This window comes from Schistocerca serialis, chromosome 7, assembly GCF_023864345.2.
Source record: "Schistocerca serialis cubense isolate TAMUIC-IGC-003099 chromosome 7, iqSchSeri2.2, whole genome shotgun sequence".
Taxonomy (NCBI): domain Eukaryota; kingdom Metazoa; phylum Arthropoda; class Insecta; order Orthoptera; family Acrididae; genus Schistocerca; species Schistocerca serialis.
Genome location: NC_064644.1, coordinates 499,920,941 through 499,943,583, shown reverse-complemented (window position 1 = coordinate 499,943,583; position 22,643 = coordinate 499,920,941). Strand labels below are relative to the sequence as shown.

General features: G+C 42.4%; 1 protein-coding gene across 2 annotated transcripts in view; it reads left to right on the top strand.

Moving 5' to 3' along the window:
• The window catches only part of LOC126412375 (semaphorin-2A-like), a 1,156,194-nt gene that overhangs the window by 1,089,461 nt on the left and 44,090 nt on the right, over positions 1-22,643 (top strand). For both annotated transcript variants that reach the window (XM_050081946.1, XM_050081945.1), the window contains one exon: positions 21,253-21,404. In XM_050081946.1, the coding sequence (XP_049937903.1) occupies positions 21,253-21,404 (152 nt within the window). The remainder of the gene's footprint in view (positions 1-21,252; positions 21,405-22,643) is intronic.

The window sequence follows — 22,643 nt, the reverse complement described above, 5'->3', positions numbered from 1 at the left end:
GGTTGAAAGTAGCCAATAGTGCGGAATGAAACACTTCGTTTCGTTTCAAATAAACTAACTGCCTCAGCGGAAAAAAAATTAACTGAAGCAAATTTCTCTATGAAACAGACATAAATAGCTTCATTAAGTCACTAATGGTTGATTACTAATAACCTGGAAGTAATATAAAATCAGAAAATTGGAACTACTAACTTATTTTGGTCTTTCATGGTTATGAGAATGTATATTAATTCACTTGATGGCTCCCGGCCACAGAAATCTGTTTTGTTTTCATTTGACGTGGGAGCTGTAAACGAAGACACGGCCACGGGTCACGTGAGGAAGGACCCCCCACTATAACTCAGCTTGCTCTGCGCATGCGCGAATCTGGCAGCTTGGGCGCGCCAGGAAATTTTTTCGGGTAGCTTCTGGCTACTTGCTGCTACTGCTCGTACGCCAAACAGCCACGCTCCAAGTAGCCAGAAGCGGGAGGAAGGCACTGCTCATACGCGAATTCAGCTCTGCGCATGCGCACGAGCCCGCTGGCAACTGCTCATACGAACCGGTAATGTCCCTTGAAAAGTGCCAAACATGATCGCATTGGTGGTCCAGTTGTTGTGGTGGGTGTACTGACCTCCAAACCTCTGAACACGGTACGTGCACGGGTCAACGTTATCGTCACACTATACCCCTACCCTGTATGCGTCTTCTTAAGAGTGCACTCGTTAATGACCTCTTTTTTTGGGAAAATGCACGACCACATAGAACTGTGCAGATGGAGGAGCTTTTGGAACGAGAGGATATGCGGTGAATTGCCTGGCTTGTCCGTTTCCCCTACTTAACTCCTATCAAGACGGTGTGGAATGAGTCATTGAGACGTATTGCAGCACGTCCACTTCCATCAACGGCCATCAAATGGCTCTCAGCACTATGGGACTTAACATCTATGGTCATCAGTCCCCTAGAACTTAGAACTACTTAAACCTAACTAACCTAAGGACATCACACAACACCCAGTCATCACGAGGCAGAGAAAATCCCTGACCCCGCCGGGAATCGAACCCGGGAACCCGGGCGTGGGAAGCGAGAATCAACGCCCATCAATCAGTTATGAAACTCGTTGGTGGACGAATGGACCGCCCTGCCACAAGAACTCCTCATCACTCTTGTGGCCAGCATTGGAGCACGTTGTAGAGCAGATATTGCCGCTCCTGGTGATCACAGTCCAATTAAGAACCACGTCCCGCCTTTTACAATGTTCAGGAGAGAAACATAAATCGCGGTGACTTCAGTGTAATTATTGTCTTTGAATAAGGGTGCCATTTCTGTTCGTCTCATTGCTTGTTTCTTTCAGTTATCTTCTGCACTATACTCAAGCAGTTCTTTCTATCTATGGTCCATGTTTCATCGAGCCATCTTACTTGGCAGTGACACGGCATGCGAAGTGTAGCGCACCAGTGTATAATGTGAACAGTAGTCATTCTCTATCACTTCTTTGGGGTACACCCGAAGTTAGTTATACGTCGTAAGTAGTATCTGTGTGATATCTCTGGACCTTCCATAGTTGAAAATCAGAATCGTGTCGTCTTTCTTTATTTCTTCCATCTTTCCTTCTGCTGAATTTCTTACTAACTGCTTATATTACGTCAGTTAACGTGTAGTGTTAGTGAAATTTGTCTGGTTGCACATGTAGACAACTTAGTGCTGTTTTCAGAAAAATCGACTAAGTCTTGCCAAAGCTTTGCACTGACTGACTATAGTATGATACACATTTTGGAACTTGGAAGACAATCGATACTCCTGAAAGATGCATGAATATGATGTACCGCATCAGCGGGACAAAATACTTATGCGATAGACTGTAAGGAATGTCGAAGAAGATGGAAGACCTATCAGCGTCAGAAAGAAAACATGTAACCAAGAGCGTCAACGGTCACTGAAGGACACATGGCCAACTGTCACGCAGGGAGGAATAAGATAAGAATCACGGAGCATGTTTCCAATCTTTGTGGGGACAAAGATTTCGAAAATCTACATTATTGGTTATGTGTCTATCAGATTGCTAAGAAATCTGCTTCAGCAGGCAATAACTAAGGAATGAGGTAAACAACAAGTTGTCATCAGTATCGGATATCAAACGTTGAAGGTTTTAGTATCCATAAGACTCTCATTTTTTACGAACTTACTGTGAATAAATAGCCGGCCGCGGTGGTCTAGCGGTTCTAGGCGCGCAGTCCGGAACCGCGCGACTGCTACGGTCGCAGGTTCAAATCCTGCCTCGGGCATGGATGTGTGTGATGTCCTTAGGTTAGTTAGGTTTAAGTAGTTCTAAGTTCTAGGGGACTGATGACCACAGCTGTCAAGTCCCATAGTGCTCAGAGCCATTTTTTTTTGTGAATAAATAAATGGAGCGAAACTGAACCACAGTGTGGGTCGGTGATATATTCCTTAGTAGCTCAACTGAGGGATTCGATTCATACTATCGACATGTTACTAATGTTAAGAGTAACGTAACGATGCTGGTACAGAAATGAAAAACCGGCAGTACTGAGCGGTACTTCGCTAACCTTTGAAAAATTCTTCTATCTTCCTTGGAGTTGGAAGATGAAGTGGACGTCAAGTTGCTAAGGATTTCGCAACAAAACGTTGAATACGTTTTGCTTCCATTTTTACCAACTAGAGACCACTCCAAATTTGACATTTAGCCTCTGAAAATCTCTATTGCTGCTACTTCTTCTGTTATTATGTTATGTATTTCTAAAGTATTTTTAATTCATGGATGCAACTCGTTAATTTTTTTCCCACTGAGAGAAAAAGATCTGTTTTGTCAACTTACTGTTGTTCATCTTGAACAAATGTAAAAAAAAAGACAGTCATATTTCCTTTACTGTTTGTTTCTTTTCCTTCTATATTTCATTATTGCTACTTAATTTTCAGTGTTCTTTGCTTCTTATTTGATCAGAAATATTCCTCACAAATCTTCTGTCTAATATTTCAAGTTTGTCTGATTCATAATTCAGTACTAGGCACTCATTTGTGTAGAAGCAGTTTGGCCTCACAACCATGCTGTAATGCATTATTTTCACATTTCTAGATACGCAGTTTTTATTGTATATTTTGTTCATTGTTCCACAAGCACTTTACATTTCCTATGTCCTTTCATTTATTTCTCTACGCCACTTTCTTGAATTATCTCTCTTAGATAAATTGACTTTTGGACCATTTCTAGCCTACTTCATCAGTCTCTCCAGAAATTCTTCAAGCTGCTATACTTCCTATCCGCTCCAAAGAATTACGTTGTATATCTGCTTCTTCTAGATTCTCAGGTAATATGGTAATATACAGAACTGTCTGTAAATTCCAGGCAGTTTACTTCAATATACTGTCCCTTACTTTTCACTTTTGTTTGTGTCCGCCCCTGGTAGCTGAGTGGTCAGCGCGACGGAATGTCATACCTAACGGCCCGGTTTCGATTCCCGGCTGGGTCGGAGATTTTCTCCGCTCGGGGACTGGGTGTTGTGTTGCCTTTATCATCGTTTCATCCCCATCGACACGCAAGTCGCCGAAGTGGCGTCAACTCGAAAGACTTGCACCAGGCGAACGGTCTACCCGACGGGAGACCCTAGCCACACGGCATTTACATTTACTTTTGTGTGTGATATTTGATGTTCTTTTATTTTTTCGTTCAATTTTCTTGCTAACACTTAATTGAAGAGGACCAAAGATAAGCTAATGCTTTGTCTAACAAAAATATTTATTCTAAAGTGTTTAGATTACCTTCTAGAAATCTACAAATAATATAATAACACTGTCTGCAAAATTGAGTGATCTGTGACAGATTATAGATTTTGCATTGAATATATACTCTGAGCTGTATGCACTTTCTCGAAGGCCCATGTAGTATCCGTTTCTTTACTAGTTGACAGGTTTCTCAGTTCTGTTCAGCAAAGATTTTATAGGCAGTTGATAGGATGGATATCTGTCTATAGTTATTCAAGTCTTTTTTTGTCACACATCTTATGAAGAAGATGTATTAAGATGACTCTCCATTCTTTTGATAAGTCTTCTGCTTTACTGTTTGCTGACATAAGTTCAGCTGTTATACAATTTTCCCCAGTGGCTTCGTTATTGCAGGTACTAGTAGATGGGAACAATGGCAGGAGGGTGTCCACAATGAGGAAATCAAAGGAAAACTGGGAATGAACTCTATAGATGTAGCAGTCAGGGCGAACAGGCTTAGATGATGGGGTCATGTTACACGCATTGGAGAAGCAAGGTTACCCAAGAGACTCATGGATTCAGCAGTAGAGGGTAAGAGGAGTCGGGGCAGACCGAGGAGAAGGTACCTGGATTCGGTTAAGAATGATTTTGAAGTAATAGGTTTAACACCAGAAGAGGTACCAATGTTAGCACTGAATAGGGGATCATGGAGGAACTGTATAAGGGGGGCTATGCTCCAGACTGAACGCTGAAAGGCATAATCAGTCTTAAATGATGATGATGGCTTCGTTATTTTCCAGAGTTTTAATTGTTTCTCTCATTTTTTCAGTAGTTAACAGCATATGTTCTTCTTGATTCCCAAAAAAATTGGGGCATTACAATTTATGACTTTGTTCAGAGTACTTTAAAATTTTGCCAAAATATTTGCAAATATTTCACAATTATTGTTGTAATTTAAATTATATCTGCTTCTTGTGTTATTTTTATATTTCTGTTTTTCCTATTTACTTTTTCGCTCAGATTTATCTGTAATAAAAATGCACCTGAATTCAAAAGAAAGGAAAATGAGGGAGAATATATATATATATATATATATATATATATATATATATATATATATTTAAATTTTATCACTGTGAATTCTAGCAACTTCAGCATCATTGTGGTTTAAAGGTGAGGCTTTAAACTAAACTGAAATACACTCAGGAAATGTGCCAAAGTCTCAATCTACCACAGACGTCACTCACTCACTTCTCCCTGCAACACCTAATGGGCAGTGTAATCATCACAAACATTGTCTGAAGTATGATGGCACTAGAGTACTTCATTTGAGGCTTGCCTTGTGATCTTATCGTTACTACAGGCACTGGTAAGCAGCCATTTATTGCCTCCATACAGGTATTAGCATTTCATTTATTTATTTATTGCTGTCTGAAAACCTGCCCTCTTATATGTATTAAGCAGGTTGCACAATAAAGTCTATATATTGATAAATCTCTGCATAATAGTTTTTTTTAATCTTAGCTCTAATAATGCAGTGAGGAAGGTGTTATTTTATATAGTATTACTTTATAATAAGAATATATATACGGTGAATTACCTAAAATTTGCACCACAAATATTGCAGAAATGAAATGTGCATTGTTAGCCAATAAGCAGATTATAATAAAATTTACAAATTGTATTTTTTTGCAAACATACAATTTTTTAAATACAAGAATGTCTATTGACATTAACAAACTCCAAGAAGGGTACATTAGGATGTCAGTGGTGTTTGTTGTAGGATTTTAGTGGAAGTCATTTATGAGATATTATATTTCAGAAAGTTTCCACACTAACATTTGTTTGTGTCATTATAGGTCTGATGTTGTTATGTTTGCTTACCATGTGCTTGTGTGTTCTTTGAGTGCATGTGAATTGCTAATTGATTAGTGTGAGACAGTCCAAAGAGTAGGCTGTGAATGGATGATGGGATTTACCAGTGCAGAAAAAGCCGACATGCTCATTGTGTATGGAGAGTGTAGGAAGAATGCAGTTCCTTCTTGTACAGTGTACGCGGCAAGAAATCCCAAATGAGGTTAACCATCTTAACAATTATTTATCAACATCGATAATTAGTTACGTGAAGGTAGTAATGTAACTCCTAGACAACGTAACAGAAGGAAACAAGTGACCACAGAAGAGGGGGAAATAATGTTCTCACTGCTGTTACAGTTGATCCTGACCTAGCTCCCATGCAATTGCACCAGGAAGTGGCATGAGTCAGACAAGTGTCCTGTACATTCTCCAAAGTCATGTATTCATCCCTATCACATCTTTCTCCATCAAGAGCTGCTTGTAGAGGATTAAGAGAATCGTGTTAATTTCTGTGCATCGGCATTAAGACAGGATACTACAGATGTATCACACATATTGTTTAGTGATGAAGACACATTTACCAATCACGGCCAGGTAAACTGCTGAAACATGCACTGTTGGTCTGCTGAGAATCCCTGCTGGCAGTATCAGGTGAAATATCATCATCTATGGAATGTAAACGTGTGGTGTGGGTTAGTGAACCATGACTTCCCTTATTTCATGAATGGAGCACTGAACATACACAAGCATTACATCCTCCTAACAGTCAATCTTCCACAGATGCTGGGAGACTTTCCTCTGCAGACCAGGAGGAACCTGTGGCACAAACATGGTGGCTGCCCAGTCCTTTGTGCACAAAGTAGTACATAGAGGGCCTGTACATTGGTCAGCCTGTTCCCTGGATTTGACACATGGAGACTTTTTTCTGTGGGAATATCTGAGAGACACTGTCTACAAGAATATGCCAACTAAACCTAGTGGCATGCAGCTTGCTTGGGTATCTCCACTGCAAGGCTAGCTTGCGTACAGCAGTTGTTCCGTATCAAACTTGAAGCATGTTTTGGGTGGTCATTTTGAACACAACCTGTGATGGTCAGTTGTCTCATTACTGGTCAAAATCCACATAACTGATGTATGCACTTGTGTTGTTCTTTAGTGTGTGCTACCATAGGTATTGTACAAGGACCAGTGTGGGAACTTTTCAAAATACGGTGTACTGTAAAAGACTCACACTAGAATCTTGCAATGCACACCACTGACATTCTAATTTACTCTGCTTTCGGTTTGTTAATGTCAATAGGCATTGTTCCATTTTAAAAAAAATGTATGTTTGCACGTAAACTACAATTTCTAAGTATTAAGACAACCTCTTAATTGGCTGACTATCAATCCATCTGTGAAACCCACACATCAATAGCACTTTCCATTTCCACAATATTTGTGGTCCAAGTATTAGGTGATATGCTGCATAACTAGATTATGATTCATTAGAAGCATTAAGAAATCAAAATAATTATTGAATCAAAAAACACCAATGACTATTAAATCACTCCTAATGTTTTCAACTTTGTTAATTTCTTTTGCTTCCCTTCAGTTTGCCAGTTTTGGCTGCACCAAGTGGTAATATATATTCACTTTCAGCCAGCCATTGTGAATTATCTTATTTTATTGCTATACACTCTGTTTCTGTTGTAAGCTCTAAGATATGAGTAGCTCAGTCATTGTGTGGCTGGATATGTTTCAAGTCACCACAGCTGCATATGTTTCAAGTCACCACAGCTGCATATAGCTGCCACCAATAAGCTACAGCATTTTAAAAACTATTCTATATTGTGAGAGGTTGTAGCTTGCACTAATACAAGACAAAAATGTTCAGGAAACTTGGGCTTACTGCTAGGAATCACATCGCTGATACTGCAAGCTCTTAGTTACAGTATGCAGGAAAGAAAATGAGGATACATGTCTCTTATTGTTGATGGATACAACATGTTGTTAGTGTTGTTAGTATAAACTGTATTCATAATTGTGGGTAGCTGAAGCACATAAATTACTTTTTATAGAGCCAGTTCATGTTTTAATTTGTGAAATGCTTTTGGATTATAGATTTAGTGTTGCACTAACTAGCATCATGGAAGACTGTTACTTTGCAAGGGAAATGTTTTGATGGTTCCTTCCATTTGCCCTATCATAACAGAAGATCATGGTTGTGTATTCCCATGCAGAATAATAGGCTTCCATTGTGCTGGTAAAAACATTCAACAAACTTATTATAATACACACTGGTTTCATTGGAACTGATATATGCAATCAACTTACCCAGAATTGTGAATAAAGTTTACACTAACAACACAAACAGACGTTTACTGCATGCTGTATCCAGGGACACAACAGTTTGCTCATTTGTTTACTGCAGTCTGTAGATGATCCATATAGCAAAGGGCCTCCAGTAGAAAGATGTGTTTCACAGTAACAGAGATGAAAAAGTGCTCATAACTCTTAAGATAAGCATGTATACTGGACAATATTTCTTGTTTCGATTTATACTACAACCTTTAAAAATATGGACTACTATTTTAATACCTGTATGAATAGTACTTACCCAAGTAACTTTTAAAATCATCGCTACAGTAAATGTCAACTTGTTGAGTGGCTCAGCAGAACGTGAAGTTATCCAATTCTTCATAGCCGAACATAATGTCTTATTACTAGTTACCAAAGTCTTTATATTAAACTAAATTATCATCCCAATTTTTATTATGCAAGAACCATAACACTTCCCTCATCACACAGTGTTTCTGTGCTACATTTTACCTTGTTGAAATCTGTCTGTTGTAGAATTCTAGAAGATATTCTTAGCTCAAATATAATGATGTATCTTGAACAGGATGATCTCTTCCATACCAACCAGTATAGATTCCAAAAACGTTATTTCATTCTATCCTCACACGACACTTTGAAAGCCATGGCTCCAGGAAAAAGGTGGTTACAGAATTTGTTGAATTCCAAAAGGATTCAGCTCAATACCACACCAATATTTATAAGCTGAGTCACTGTTATGTAGAGCATAAAACAAAATCTGTGAGTGTATTGAGTATTCCCTGGTAGGCAGGCTGTAGCTTGTTTCGTTGGATGGAGATTATAGACATAAATAGAAGAAACTTCAAGAGTGGTACATGGAAGTGCATTTGCACCCTTGTTGTTCATGTTCTATATTAATTACCTGTTAATAAAAGAAAAAAATCTACAATATGTGGGTCCACAGTCATTTTGAATAAAACGATCTACATTTCTAAACAAAATGTGTTTATTACCACATTTCATCATCTGCCATCATCATACATCTGTGTTTAAGATGAAAGAAACGTGAAGAGTGACAGGAATTTGTTATACAACATCAGACTCCAAAAATTTAAAGAGTTTAAAAATAACTTAAAAGTTCACTCACCAAAAATTACTGGACTTAAGAAACTAAGTTCTTTGTGAGTACTAAAACCTGTACTTAAACAGGGTATCAACTAGTGACTGGTTAAAAAAATTATACTCGTAAGAAGAGAAACGTATTTTACGTTACAAATATACACAGTCATACTGTAAAATACGATTTAAATAGGTATTATTGCATACTTAACACATAAAATTTTCAGATGGGGACTTGTAGTCCATGTGGAGTTCACCTAAACTTGACAAAAAGTATTCACTGGTTCTGTTAAGGATATCTGTATCACAGCCACATGAAACTGTAGTATTAAATGCATTTCACAATAACAGAAATTTGCGATTATAAAAGTAGTCCATGCTCTTAAAATTATTGGTGTATAACAAGTAAAAATTATGCTTTATGTACTAAAACTTAGGCAAAAAATACGCTTAAGTATGTCGAATTGTAAAATATATTATAAAAAATATTTGATATTAAATTCAAATATTTTGGAAGGGACTTATAAGTCGAAAAGAAAAACTGAATAGTAACAAACTGTGATGTCTATGACTTTGTAGAAGTGGGCTACAGAGTGGAGTGACAACGTCATTGTAGAAAAACTGCACAGGCGTGGAAATGATTAATGAACAAGATGACACAACGGACAGAAAATTTACTTGACTTGTGTTTGTGCAAGTGTACGGAGACTCACTGAAGTACGAAAGATGGAGATGGATCCAAGACTAGGCGTCATCTGCGTAGCTTCACGTAGCGAAGAGGCTCCAGATGTGAGTGGGCTGAGTGACTGCCGCCAGCCACGCTGTACTGCAGCCACAGAGGGCGCTCTTACTCCAAAGCCGTGCGAGGTGTGGCTGTGCGGGCGCGCACTGCTGGGTTTGCCGGATCCCGAACGATCACTGTTAGCATTTGACAGAAACTTGCAATTCTGTTGTCAGCTGTATGACGCCTGCAGGATGGTATCGGTGTGTGATGCAGCAAAATAAAAGTAAAATTTGAAGGCTGCATCCTCTACTCTGGCCCCTAGTTAGGTATGGATCTTGTTATTGACGCCGAAGTTGTTTCGCAAGTTCAAAGTATCTGTTGAACGAATCTCTTAAAATATGTGTTTTACCGCCTTAAATTTTTGGACTTCGTTGTTGTGTAACAAACGCCTTTCACTCCTTAGGTTCCTTTCATCTTGCAAGGGTCACCCCAAAAGAAATGCACACTATTTTGTTTTAAGTCCATCTTTAATTCTACATGTTTGAAAGTTTTACAGTGTGTAGATACATCCTTTAGGAACAGTATTTTCATTTCTCCACATAAATTCCATTCCTCTCAACTGCCTTATGCCATCTTGGAACAAGCGCCTGTATACCCACACTGTGAAATTCTTGACCAACCTTTTGGAGCCACTGTTTGGCAGCGCGCAAAAGGAAGTCACCATCTTCAAACCTTGTTCCACGAAGAGAGTCTTTCAGTTTCCCAAAGAGATAATAGCCACATGGAGCAAGGTCACGACTGTAAGGCGGGTGTTTCAGTGTTGTCCATCCGAGTTTTGTGATCGCTTCCATAGTTTTTTACTGACATGTGGCCGTGCATTGTCGTGCAACAGCAAAACATCCTGCTTTTGCCGATGTGGTCGAACACGACACAGTCGAGCTTGAAGTTTCTTCAGTATCGTCACACATGCATCAAAATTTATGGTGGTTCCACTTGGCATGATGTCCACAAGCAAGAGTTCTTCGGAATCGAAAAACACAGTAGCCATAACTTTTCCAGCAGAAGGTGTGGTTTTAAACTTTTTTTTCTTGGGTGAATTTTCATGATGCCACTCCATTGATTGCCACTTCATCTGTGGTGAAAAATGATAGATCCATGTTTCATCACCTGTCACAATTCTTCCAAGAAATTCATCTCCATCATTCTCGTGCTGTTCCAAAAGTTCGCTGCATACCGTTTTTCTTGTTTCTTTGTGAGCCACTGTCAACATCCTGGGAACCCACCTGGGACAAACCTTTTTTAACACCAACACTTTCAGTATTCTGCAAACACTTCCTTCCCCCACCCCAACGTAGCGTGACTATTCGTTCACTGTGATGCGTCTGTCAGCAGTCACCAATTCGTTAACTCTCTGCACATTGTCTGGAGTGTGTGCAGTACGAGGCCTGCCGCTGCGAGGACAATCCTCAATATTGCCGTGCCCGCTTTCATCACGTAACCTGCTTGCCCACCGACTAACTGTCTTGCGATCGACAGCAGCATCTCCATACAGCTTTTTCAACCTCTTGTGGATGTTTCCCACTGTCGTTTTGAGAGCGCAGGAATTCTATGACAGCACGTTGCTTCTGACGAACGTCAAGTGGCTGTTTCAAATGGCTCTATGGGACTCAACTGCTCAGGTCATTAGTCCCCTAGAACTTAGAACTAGTTAAACCTAACTAACCTAAGGACATCACGAACATCCATGCCCGAGGCAGGATTCGAACCTGCGACCGTAGCGGTCTTGCGGTTCCAGACTGCAGCGCCTTTAACTGCACGGCCACTTCGGCCGGCGAACGTCAAGTGTAGCAGCCATCTTGAAGACATGCTGTGACGGCGCCACTCAGGGGAACAGGTTGAACTAAGTTTGAAAACAAGCGGGAAGTATGTATCTACACACTGTAAAACTTTCAGGCATTCGGAGTGAAAACTGTATTTTTACAAAAATGTGTGTATTTCTTTTGGAATGACTCTCGTAACTGTCGATATATGATGATGGTTGATGCCAGAACGTCGTAATAAATAGACAGCTTGTGTAGCGATCTAGGTGGTTTTACTTATAAAATATTAATGAACCGGTAGAAAACATTTTGTTTTGACCTTTTGGAAAGGAAATTAACCCCAGCATGTGTTACAATGCTAACTATCCTTTGCCACGCATCCCAAAGTGGTTTTCAGAATATGTTCGTTGATGTACAGGTATAGAAAACGCATCCAGCCTTCGTTGTCTCTGTTACCTGTGCATCATATCGCGACACTTATTCCCACACCATCGGCACTACCGTCGTCAATTCACACCTCCCTCGCCATTGGCATCTTCCCTCCGACTCACCCCCTCTCCTCTGTTAGCACCATCTTATCCCATGGTGTACTGCTCTTTCGTGAGGAACGTAGTCGGTCGTTTTCCGCGAGGTAGGCTGGGCTGAGGTGAGGTGGTAGCGCTACCACAGCTTCTGGTCGGCTATGAGACAATCAGCGCCCGCCGAGACACGGCGTCGTGGGGTGGTCCACGACGCTGTCGCACGCAGTTTCCGCTCGGCCCCAATCTCGCAGCGCAGTGTACCGTCCGTGACTCGGAAATCAAACGGCACTGCGGTAATTGGCTCCGGAACGAAATCGCGCCAGGAAATTACTTCAGAACAGCAAGAAGCACTCTATTTCAGCCAGCGAAGCGCGTAACTGGTTTTTCTTCGCAACTTCGTTTCCTTACTCGAAGACAGTATCGAATGACCGCTGGTAAACACCACGCAGACAGCACTTTTCTGTACGTTACCTGTCGATTGCTTAGTTTCTTCTAGTAATGCCGAGAGTGTAACCTCCCTGAAATAAGTCTGATAGAACGAAATATTTTCCGTTACTATGACCGTGTTCAGAATATTATCTCAATGGACTCGCTTTTTCCAGAACGAGGTTTTTCTATAGAAAAATACTTTTTTTGGTGGGGAGCCCAGTCTTGTGAATGGTTCAGTGCGGAACGACACGATTTCCTCTCTCATGACATCCTATTCATCTCTGACCCGCCCTTAGACCCCACGCCCTTAATTATTTCTGAGATGTACTTCAGTCTCTGTCCTCCCCTGCAATTTCTACCCTCTGGAGCTCCCTCTAGTACGACGGAATTTACCCCTGATACCTTAACACACGTGCATGCATTCCGTCTCTTCTTGTTGTTTGGTTTGTGCGGCGCTCAACTGCGCAGTCATCGCCGCCCGTACAAAGTCCCAATTCTTACACAGTCTAGTTTTTTTCCGCAGTCCAATCGAGCCACTTTCACGAATGATGATGATGATGAAATGATGAGGACAACTTAAACACCCAGTCCCCAGGCAGAGAAAATCTCCTACCCGGCCGGAAATCGAACCTGGGTCCCCGTGATTGTTCCTTCTCGAGGTCTTTGTTTCCGTATGTTTTTTTCCTTCAACGAATCTGCGGAGAAACCTTCGCATTTCTTATTTTATCAGTCTACAAATTTCTCAACCTCGTTTTATAGCATCCCATCTCAAACACTTCGATTCTCTTCATTTCCGGTATCCCTCACTTCTTGGTTATTACCATACAATGCTATGCTCCAAGAGCACATTCTCATCAGTTTCTTCCTTTGATACAAGCAGACTTCTCTTAACCAGGAGCGTCCTCTGTACCTGTGCTAAGCTAATTTTTATGTTCTCTTTGCTTCGTTCACCATGTGTTATTTTGTTTTCAGAGTAGCAGAATTGTTTAACTTTGTGTATTTCGTGGGAACTACTTTTGATGTTGTTTACCACTAATCTCATTTCTGTCTCTCCTCACCACTGTCGTCTTGCTTCGGCTCACTTTTAGTCCGTATTCTGTACCCGTTAGACTGTTCATTCAACACTCCCTGTAATATGGGGAGCTCCAATGTTAGGCAGGTCATGGAGCCCCTCAGGAACATAGCGGCTAGGGCGGGGAAGAAGACCAACGTTCACTCGGTGTGCTTGCCGGGGGGCCTTGTACGGGATGTGGCAGAGGCTCTTCCCGCGACTATCGAGCGTCCGGGGTGCAGCCAGCTGCAGATTGTTTCACACGTCGGCACCAACGATGCCAGTCGTCGGGGTTCCGTGGAGATCCTTGGGTCCTTTCGACGGCTGGCTAAATTGGCGAAGGCAGCTTCCATCTCTCGTTGAGCAAAAGCCAGGCTGACGATTTGCAGCATCGTACACAGGTTGGACCGGGGTCCTCTGGATTGGAGTCGAGTGGAGAATCTAAACCAGAGGCTACGTCGACTCTGTTACGAAAATGGTCGTAGATTCCTCGACCTACGGTATGGAGTGGAAGGTTGTAGGACGCTCCTCGATAGACCAGGGATGCAGTATACACAAGAAGCAGCTACATGGGTAGAACAGTACTTGTGGCGTGCACATGGGGGTTTGTTAGATTAGGTTCCTCTCCACGGGAAACAAAACGTTGGCCTGAAAAATTACCAGTTCATGATACTGATGTGGATGTGCCAACTGTAAAAATTCTTAGTACGCCTAAACATGTCATTCCAAAGGATTTAAATATGCAAAATCTCATGTCAGTAAATTGTCGAAGTGTCTGTAGCAAGATCCCCGAGCTACTCTCCGATATAAACAGTAGTAATGCCAATTTTGTATTAGTTAGCGAAAGCTGGTTGAAACCGGACATAAATAGCAGTGAAATTTTGAACTCAGATTGGTCAGTGTTTAGGAAAGATAGGACTGACGCTATGGGAGTTGGTGTATTCATTGCAGTTAAAAGCTGTTTAAACGCAGTTGAGATAGATACTGGGTCGGACTGTGAAAGTCTGGATAAAGCGTCAATCAGACAAGGAGTGACCATTGTATTAGGATGTTTTTATAGACCAACAGCATCCGCAACAGACGTCGCAAAACGTTTGAGAGAGAGCCTTGAGTACATAGGAAATAAATATCCAAATTATCCATTAGTTACAGGTAGAGACTTGAATCTGGCGTTCATTATATGTTTATCACAGGGGGCTGAAGCAAAGTTTCGTGTGAAGTTATTCTAGGAGCGCTCTCAACATACAACCTTGAGCAATTTGTTAGAAAACCAACTCGAGATGGGAATATATTAGACATTTTGGCGACAAACAGACCTGATCTTTGTGAGGAAGTTAATCTAGAAGAAGGTATTAGCGACCATAATGTCGTTGTGGCTTCCATGGAAATTGAAAAAAGAAAAAAAGAAAAAGGAAAAACAGCGTACGGTTTTCTTGTTTGGAAAAGCAAATAAAAGTGTCATTAATGAATATCTTCATAGTCAGCTCCAAGCATTCACCGGGCGACTCAAACATATTGAGCATCTGAATTTAAAGGTATTATCCACCACGTGCTAGAGAAATGCAAAAATACAGGGGAGGGAAAGGATCCACCTCGGTTCAACAAACATACAAGGTTCAACAAACATACAAGGAAAGGTAAAGGAACCACTTGGTGCCATGTTATCAGAATTCGGGGATAAAGCAAATTTTGATAGCTCAAAAATATCCTGGAGCGTATCGTGATGCAAAAAAAAAAAACTCCTCTTGGGCAGTTACCGCGACGCTTTGTCTTCACATCATCCCGTAACCTCATCAACGGTCTCCGTATTATGCTCTTGTAAAGGTTTGCGTCTTAGAGACCTACTCTCTTAGTGCCACGCCATAGCAGTCCCAAAGAACACTCAAGCTGGTCCGATAGTGCTTGGGCCTTCGCTTTTTTCGGTGGTGCCGAATCTGTGGAATCTGCGCCAAGTAACGACGATGATATTCCGTCAGCGGGCTGTAGTATGGGGATGGAATCGATTAGTCACCTTGATAAGGGGCAGAGCATAGTCACTGAGCCGCACTTTAGCAGAGGCTGCCAACAGACCTGCTCATGTGGACAAGCCGTTAGGTTCTCAGCCCCTGTAAAGTGAGCAGCCACCGCGGCTGGAAGGCAGTCTGCATACTAACATGTACATTTCGCGCTGTACTGTGAGGTGCACCCAACTGAGACTGCAGACCTAAACCATGGGATACTTGGATGTTCGAGTTACGACATCCATCAGCGCAAGTTTCTCAAGGCCTTGGTCGGAGTAAGACTTCCCCGAATCTGTAACCTTGTGAACCGAATGACGTAGTACTGTTTTAAACAGACCGGCCCTGTATTCGGGAGGCTGAAGGTCCAGTCTTCATTCAACCCTCCTGATTTAGGTTTCTCGTGGTTTCCCTAAATTACTTCAGCATCCTGACTGAGATTTTCCGTGGTTTCCCTAAATAACTTCAGGCAGATGCCGGAATGGTTGCTACTATAAGCCACCTGCCTGTCCCATCCTTGTTATAGTAGACCTTTATGCACGTAAAAGTCTGTATAACCGAATTACTTTATGTTTGTTGTTCTCAAAATGTAATACTAATGCATATCCAATATCCTTGTAAGAGATATGTGCAGATGAATAACTATACTACTACTACTACTACTACTACTACTACTACTGCAACTACATCTGCGACGGGCCTGTTTCGGCAGTTTTCCACAGCGGACTACGTCAGTATATCCCGGTTTCTTCAAGAAGCGAACATACAGTTATAAATCAGCATGAGATATACGGACTGCGTTGAATGTACGAAGTATAACATCAAATTTAACTGTTATTAGCGTAAATTAATTTGCCAGTATACAATGTAAAATATTGTATATTAAGTCTGTCATTAACCACTTCTCTGGCTAAATGATTGACACCAGTGACCAATAAATCCATAAATAAACGGGAGTGCTTAAGCACCGTTGTAGTACTGTGATGCCTATTTCGCCTAGGATTTCTCATTGGATACAATTTGTAATAACTTTATACCGTTTACGACGGTGTTGACACTAACTCTGGAATTATTCGGCTTTCAGTTTGCTGGGTGAAGTCGTGCATTGCCTTTTCCCTGTTAGCGCCGTTTGTGCACGTGTTCCGCAACAGTTTGAACTCTGGGCACTGTGTAGCGACTATTCTGAGAGTAACGAACAATTTGCGTTTGTATCCAGTGGGATACAAAAGAATCAACAACTTTCCAGTGCTTGTTTTGGTCCTTTCTCTAGGGCTCTTAGCGAAACACCAAGCATTCCTGCGCAGTAATTAGTCCGGTAAAGAAGACATCTATATTGGCCTAACAAGCTGCAACATTCTGCTGACGCCCCCGTTCCGTGGGCTTTTTCGATTGGTATGAGCATTCACGGAACGTTTGTTATGTCGTGGTAGATGTTGAAAACTAATCGATAGGCCCACTGCTCTTCACATTTTGCGATATTGTCTCGATTATGATACGCCGAACTTGGAGCACCAGGACTACCACTTCTGTTATGATTGCCGGTCTTGACAAAGACTTGTTCCTGCACTTCGTAGTTCGTCATTCAGAGTAGTTTCACCACACTGTAAGCGCCTTCGCCTCCCAACCACAGTATGATACAATGGTGCACTGATGGAACACATTTCCATCAAATGAGCGTCGATTATTGCGGCGTCGATTATTGTGGCGTTGTTTCACTTCAAATGTAGGAATCTAATTACCCTATTTTTATCGTTGGGGTATCTCACTTTGGTTTGCTTTTTGTAGCTGCGTGCTGCGTTACTGTGAGGAATTCAGTGTGAAACAGGAGTGCTTGGTTGGTTGATTTGGGGGAGGGGACCAAACAGTGAGATCATCGGTCATCGGTCCCATCGGATTAGGGAAGAATGGAGAAGGAAATCGGCCGTGCCATTTCAAAGGAACCATCCCGGCATTTGCCTTAAGCGAAAAACCTAAATCAGGACGTCAGGACGTGGGTTTGAACCGTCGTCTTCCCGAATGCGAGTTCAGTGGGCTGACCACTGCGCCGTCTCGCTCGGTAATGTGTAAGGGGACTGCATACGTGCACCTGAAAAAAAATTACTTTACTTTTCCGATACGATAATTAAGACTTTGGCCAACCATCGTACGTGCTGGTCTCTAGACAGCTGGTAGCTGATGCATAATTCTAGAGCGTGTGGTTGCTGTGATTGTTAAGAAATACACTGCCGGAAGAAAAGTACACCCTTTTAGAAGTTTTCAGTTCACTTATGAGTTACTATACAACAGAGCATATGGAGTTCATGAAATGATTATAATTACAGATCACTAGCGCAAGCTGTTCTGAAGTATCGGGTATCGACCCATGCTAAAATACCCATATTAACAGGTGATGTAGCCTCCACTGACGGCAATGCAAGCGCTGGTTCTGGCGTCTTGTCGTACAGATAGCGAATAATGTCCTGGGATACGTCATGCCACGCCTGCTCGACCTGTTCACGTAGTTCTGGAAGAATTTTTGGTTGACGAGTCGCACGCGTCTCATCTGTCCTAGTATATCCCTGACATACTGTATTGGAGACAAGTCTGGAGTTGGTGCTGACCAGGGAAAATGTCGCACGTCTTGCAGAGCCCGAGCTTTATCCTGTTGGAACAACACATCACCTTCTTCATCAGGTTACGCTCCATTCAGAGGCTGTTGCACTCAGCGACTGTTATTTTGATTTGTAAATAATAGATTTCAGCTATCAGTCGTCCTTTGGTATTTTTATTGGCAGATCTAGACTTGAGCTAAAAACTAGCCGTTCTCAATGTACTATCCGTTTTTGGTCAACGCGTTGAATACTCAATGAATATTCAATGAACTGTGTACAAAGCCAGACCAACAGTCATTACATGCATTGACCAAAAAAGGATATGCATTGAGAATTGCTAGTTTCTAGCTGAAATCTAGATCTGCTAATAAAAATTCCAAAGAACGACTGGTAGCTGAAATCTGTTGTTTACACATCACCTTCTTGTTGCAAGAACGGCAAAAGAACGGGTCTAACAACTTTCTGCACATACCGAGCGCTGGTTAGCGTCCGCTTCAGAAACACCAAAGGTGAACGTAGCTTATTGCACTCCAGACTCTAAGCCCTGGGCAGGAGCCAGTGTGTCTTGGAATGTACTGTAAGAGACGGCGCTCAGCAAATCTACGTTTACGTGCAAACGAGCAACATTTTCGTCCAAGAAGAGTCAACAATTATCGCTGAAGACCACGGCGCGCCGTTCCATCCCTCAAGTGAAGCCCTGACGGCAGCAGTCGAGCTGTGGATGTCGATGCTGTGACGTGAGTGGAAGAGGGCCAAGAGGTGTGGGTGGCCACACTCTCACTGCTGATAAACAGTTTCCAACAGTTTATGTTGACAAGTCCGAGCTCACAAGCTCTCTTATCTGTGCTGTGGTAGTCGTACGATCTGCCACTGCTGCGCTTACAATACGATGACCCTGACGGGCGTCTGTGCTGCGTGGACACCCAGAACCTCCTCTGTGAGTGTGAGAATGTTCACGTGACCACTGATACCAGCATCGTTGCACAGCTGACGCTGCACGTCCAGCTAGTGTGACTGAACCGTGAATTTAGACTTAAAAAATCTTTGCTTAAAGAATTTACTTTATTTACTAGCGATTCATCAAGAACATTAACACATTTAATCGCACTAGGTGAGCATGGATGTAGTTGCCAGGAAGTAACTGATGGAAAATGAAATTACTTTTAACAAATGTGAATTTTATTCCTAAAAGCTTTTTCAAAAACAGATTTACAATTATAAGCAGAAAAGCACCCTCGAAATATCAAGTTACAATTCTATTTAGAGGCAGAAAGAATAATATTAACAGTATGAGCCTTCGGGCTGAGAAGCTTGTCTGCTCGCTTTCAACACGGCCGTAGTCATGACCGCTCACAACAACCTCTGAAAGACTACACTGGTGCAAATCTGAAACACATCAGATTACTTTCAACTAAAAGGTTTTTAACAATTAACACAAACACGTAAATTATGCACCCCGTAAGAGGGATGGAATGGTACAACACTCAAATTATTTGCCACCGAAAGTGCAATTTTTTTAAAAAGTACGAACACTCACACTAAGAAATTATTTGCCACCAAAAGTGCAATTTGTTCTTAAAAGGGCTCTTACGGTGGAAGGGTGGCAACTTTATAAAAATGACTATTTAAATAAAACCCGTAAAGTGCAGACTTACATAAAATGTACAACATGCTCTACATTACACATATACCATCTCGCAAGATGACAGGCAAGATAAAAACATATTTGAAGAATTCGACCTTTAACCAATAAATTCGTTAATACCGAATCCGGCAAACATGAAAGAGGCAGCTGTGCGGCAGACCGACAGAAAGATACTAACTGCCTAACAAATGCGGACGAGAGAGACAGGCGAAGAAGCTTGGGACGAGAGACTGACCAACAAAACAAGTAGAATTTAACAAGTACATGAAGAGCATATCTCCAGTCACTTAACTTCTAATAAACTGCGATTCCTGGCGAAGAACTGGCGCAGCACCCCCACAACGCCCTCCCGACCCGTCCGCTGCCAGCCGCTTCAACGGACGCAGGAGGGCGCGCCGATCTCCCGTCTCACGGCGTCACAGCTCTCCCCGGCCAGACCGATGTCGTGGGTTGACGCCTGTTGCTCTCGTGTCGGCCGCGAAGCCACTACCCCTCGCTATACGGCGCGGCCCACTGGACTCACGTGGCGACCTCACATGCGCCGACGCTGCAGGCGGACTAGTCGTGTCCCAGTGCGCGACCGACCAACCGATCGATCCAACCGCCAATGCTCATTGCCTGAGCAAACTCGAGCAGACTGGCGGCCTAACACATACTAGCACTCCGGACGATCGGCAGACACTAACCGCCTCACCAATGCGGACCAGAGACAGGACCCAGACTAACTTGGCTGACCAACTGACCAGACTCGCCCAGACTGACAGACTCCTCTGGCTGACCAAGTGCCTCCGACTGACAGACTCTCTCTAGTCTGACAGACTGACTCACTGCCGAGCTGATAGCGCTCCTTAAATGCACGTGAACAGGCAGCCTTTCCGCCTTCCCACCAGAGGGAGACACCGAAGCTGCGATTGTCACAGCGGAGCCACCGCCAGAAATGGAGGGCGTCTGCTTCACACAACGCGCTGCGGCGCGCTCTTCAAAACAGCAAATTTTACCACGGCACAGTGACAATTCTCTGAAAGGGCCATCCAGCCACCCGGGAGATCATAGTTTGACCCCTTTGTAACGCGCTCATGGCTGTAGGTAGCAGGATTGCATTTTAGTAGCTTGGTTACCTGCTTGCTTCACACGTTTCCACTACACAGAGCCTTCGTGCTGTGGGCATTCCTACTACGGAGGAGACAAAACTGGCTTTCTGGTAGCTATTCCACTATGCTATCTATTGGCAGATTACGTCCACTATATCTCAGGTGGCATATGCAGTCACTGGGTCCGACGTCGTCTTTCCAGATGTACTACTTTTTTTTCGTGCATTGCATCTGCTTATGCCCACCACGACGTGCTCGTCACTTGATACATCAATGCTTGAGCTAGCATGCGTGTGCTCATCTTCAGACATTTTGCAGCCAGCACCGACCCGTAGATCCCGTGGGTCTGACTCTGCTGCCATTTACTCGTGTAGTCCTGCCCTACAGCTTCCTCGGCGCCTGTGTTGCAGCACGCGTCGCTGTACGTGGCGACGGACGAGCGTGTGCGGCAGCTGCTGCTGGCCGACTGCGGCCGTCGCCATTCCAACTGCCTGCAGTGCGTCACCGACCCCTACTGCGGCTGGGACCGACGAGACGGCGTCTGCAGACTGTACGCCCCTGGGTGAGTCACTCCATCTCTCCACATTTTATTACAGGATCACACAAAAGCATTATTGATTACCCAGTTTCGACTATCACAAAGATTCATTTTTAGATCCATCAAACCAAAAATAAGTGGCACTTTTCAGAACTACATAAAGCGTACATATTAAAAGTGTAATTATGTAATCCTAAATACCTTTGTATCCATATTAAACTGAAAATATGTATGCAAATTCGGCGACATGCGCCGTATATCTTGTTTGGAAACGAACCAGGAACAACTAATGGCTTACGACAGATTGGTCTGCTGTACTCTTCGCCCTCAAGCTTTCATTCAGTACTACTCGGTTCCATCTCCGGTTTGTTTTCGAGCAGCGTTATTTTTATGCTGATAGTGATATATGGCGGTGTGCATAGATTTACTGATGACAATTTGGCCGATATGCACCCCGTGTATGGAATCATTGAATACATTGGAAACATGTTACAGCGACATAATGCTGAGCAACTGCAATCACATCATAGTACTTTTCCATTTGCATATGTTTTGTGTTATATTTATTTATTTATTTATTGATTTATTTAACCTGGCAAGATTAGGGCCATCAGGCCCTCTCTTACATCTAACCAGGCATTCTACTTATTTTACATTCATACGTTTTAGTAGGCATGTTAAACTACATCTAGTACAAAAAGTGAAATAAACAATTAGAAAGGTACACCTGGAAAAATACATACATATAGAGTTTATATTCGTAGATCATAAGTACTGTTATAATTAGACATTATTGAAGAGACAAATTTTAGATGGGAGTGCTGGCAGCAGGGAGTATGAGGGAGACTCATGGTGAAGGGAGGAGAAGAATAGACATGATGAAACATAATTAAGGAAATATAAAGGAAAAGAAGATTCCCTGGCTAATAGAGATAGATGAAGGGGAAGGCATCTCAGGAGCAAGATAGGAGACGCTAGCTTTGCTATTTGACAGATGAGAGGATTGGCCTGGTACATTAATGAGGATGATAGTAGGAAATGCTTCAACTTCTTCTTAAAAACAGCAGGAGATTGAATTTTGCGCAAGGTAAGGGGCATTTTGTTCCAGAGGCGGACAGCGGCAACTGAGAAGGATTTTGCAAAAGTTTTTGTTTTGTGAGTGGGCACAGTTAGGATACCAAATAAGAGTGACCTCGTGTTTCTATTATGATGGTATGACAGGTTTTTAATCTCTGAAGCAAGGTACTGGGGTGCTTGAGCGAC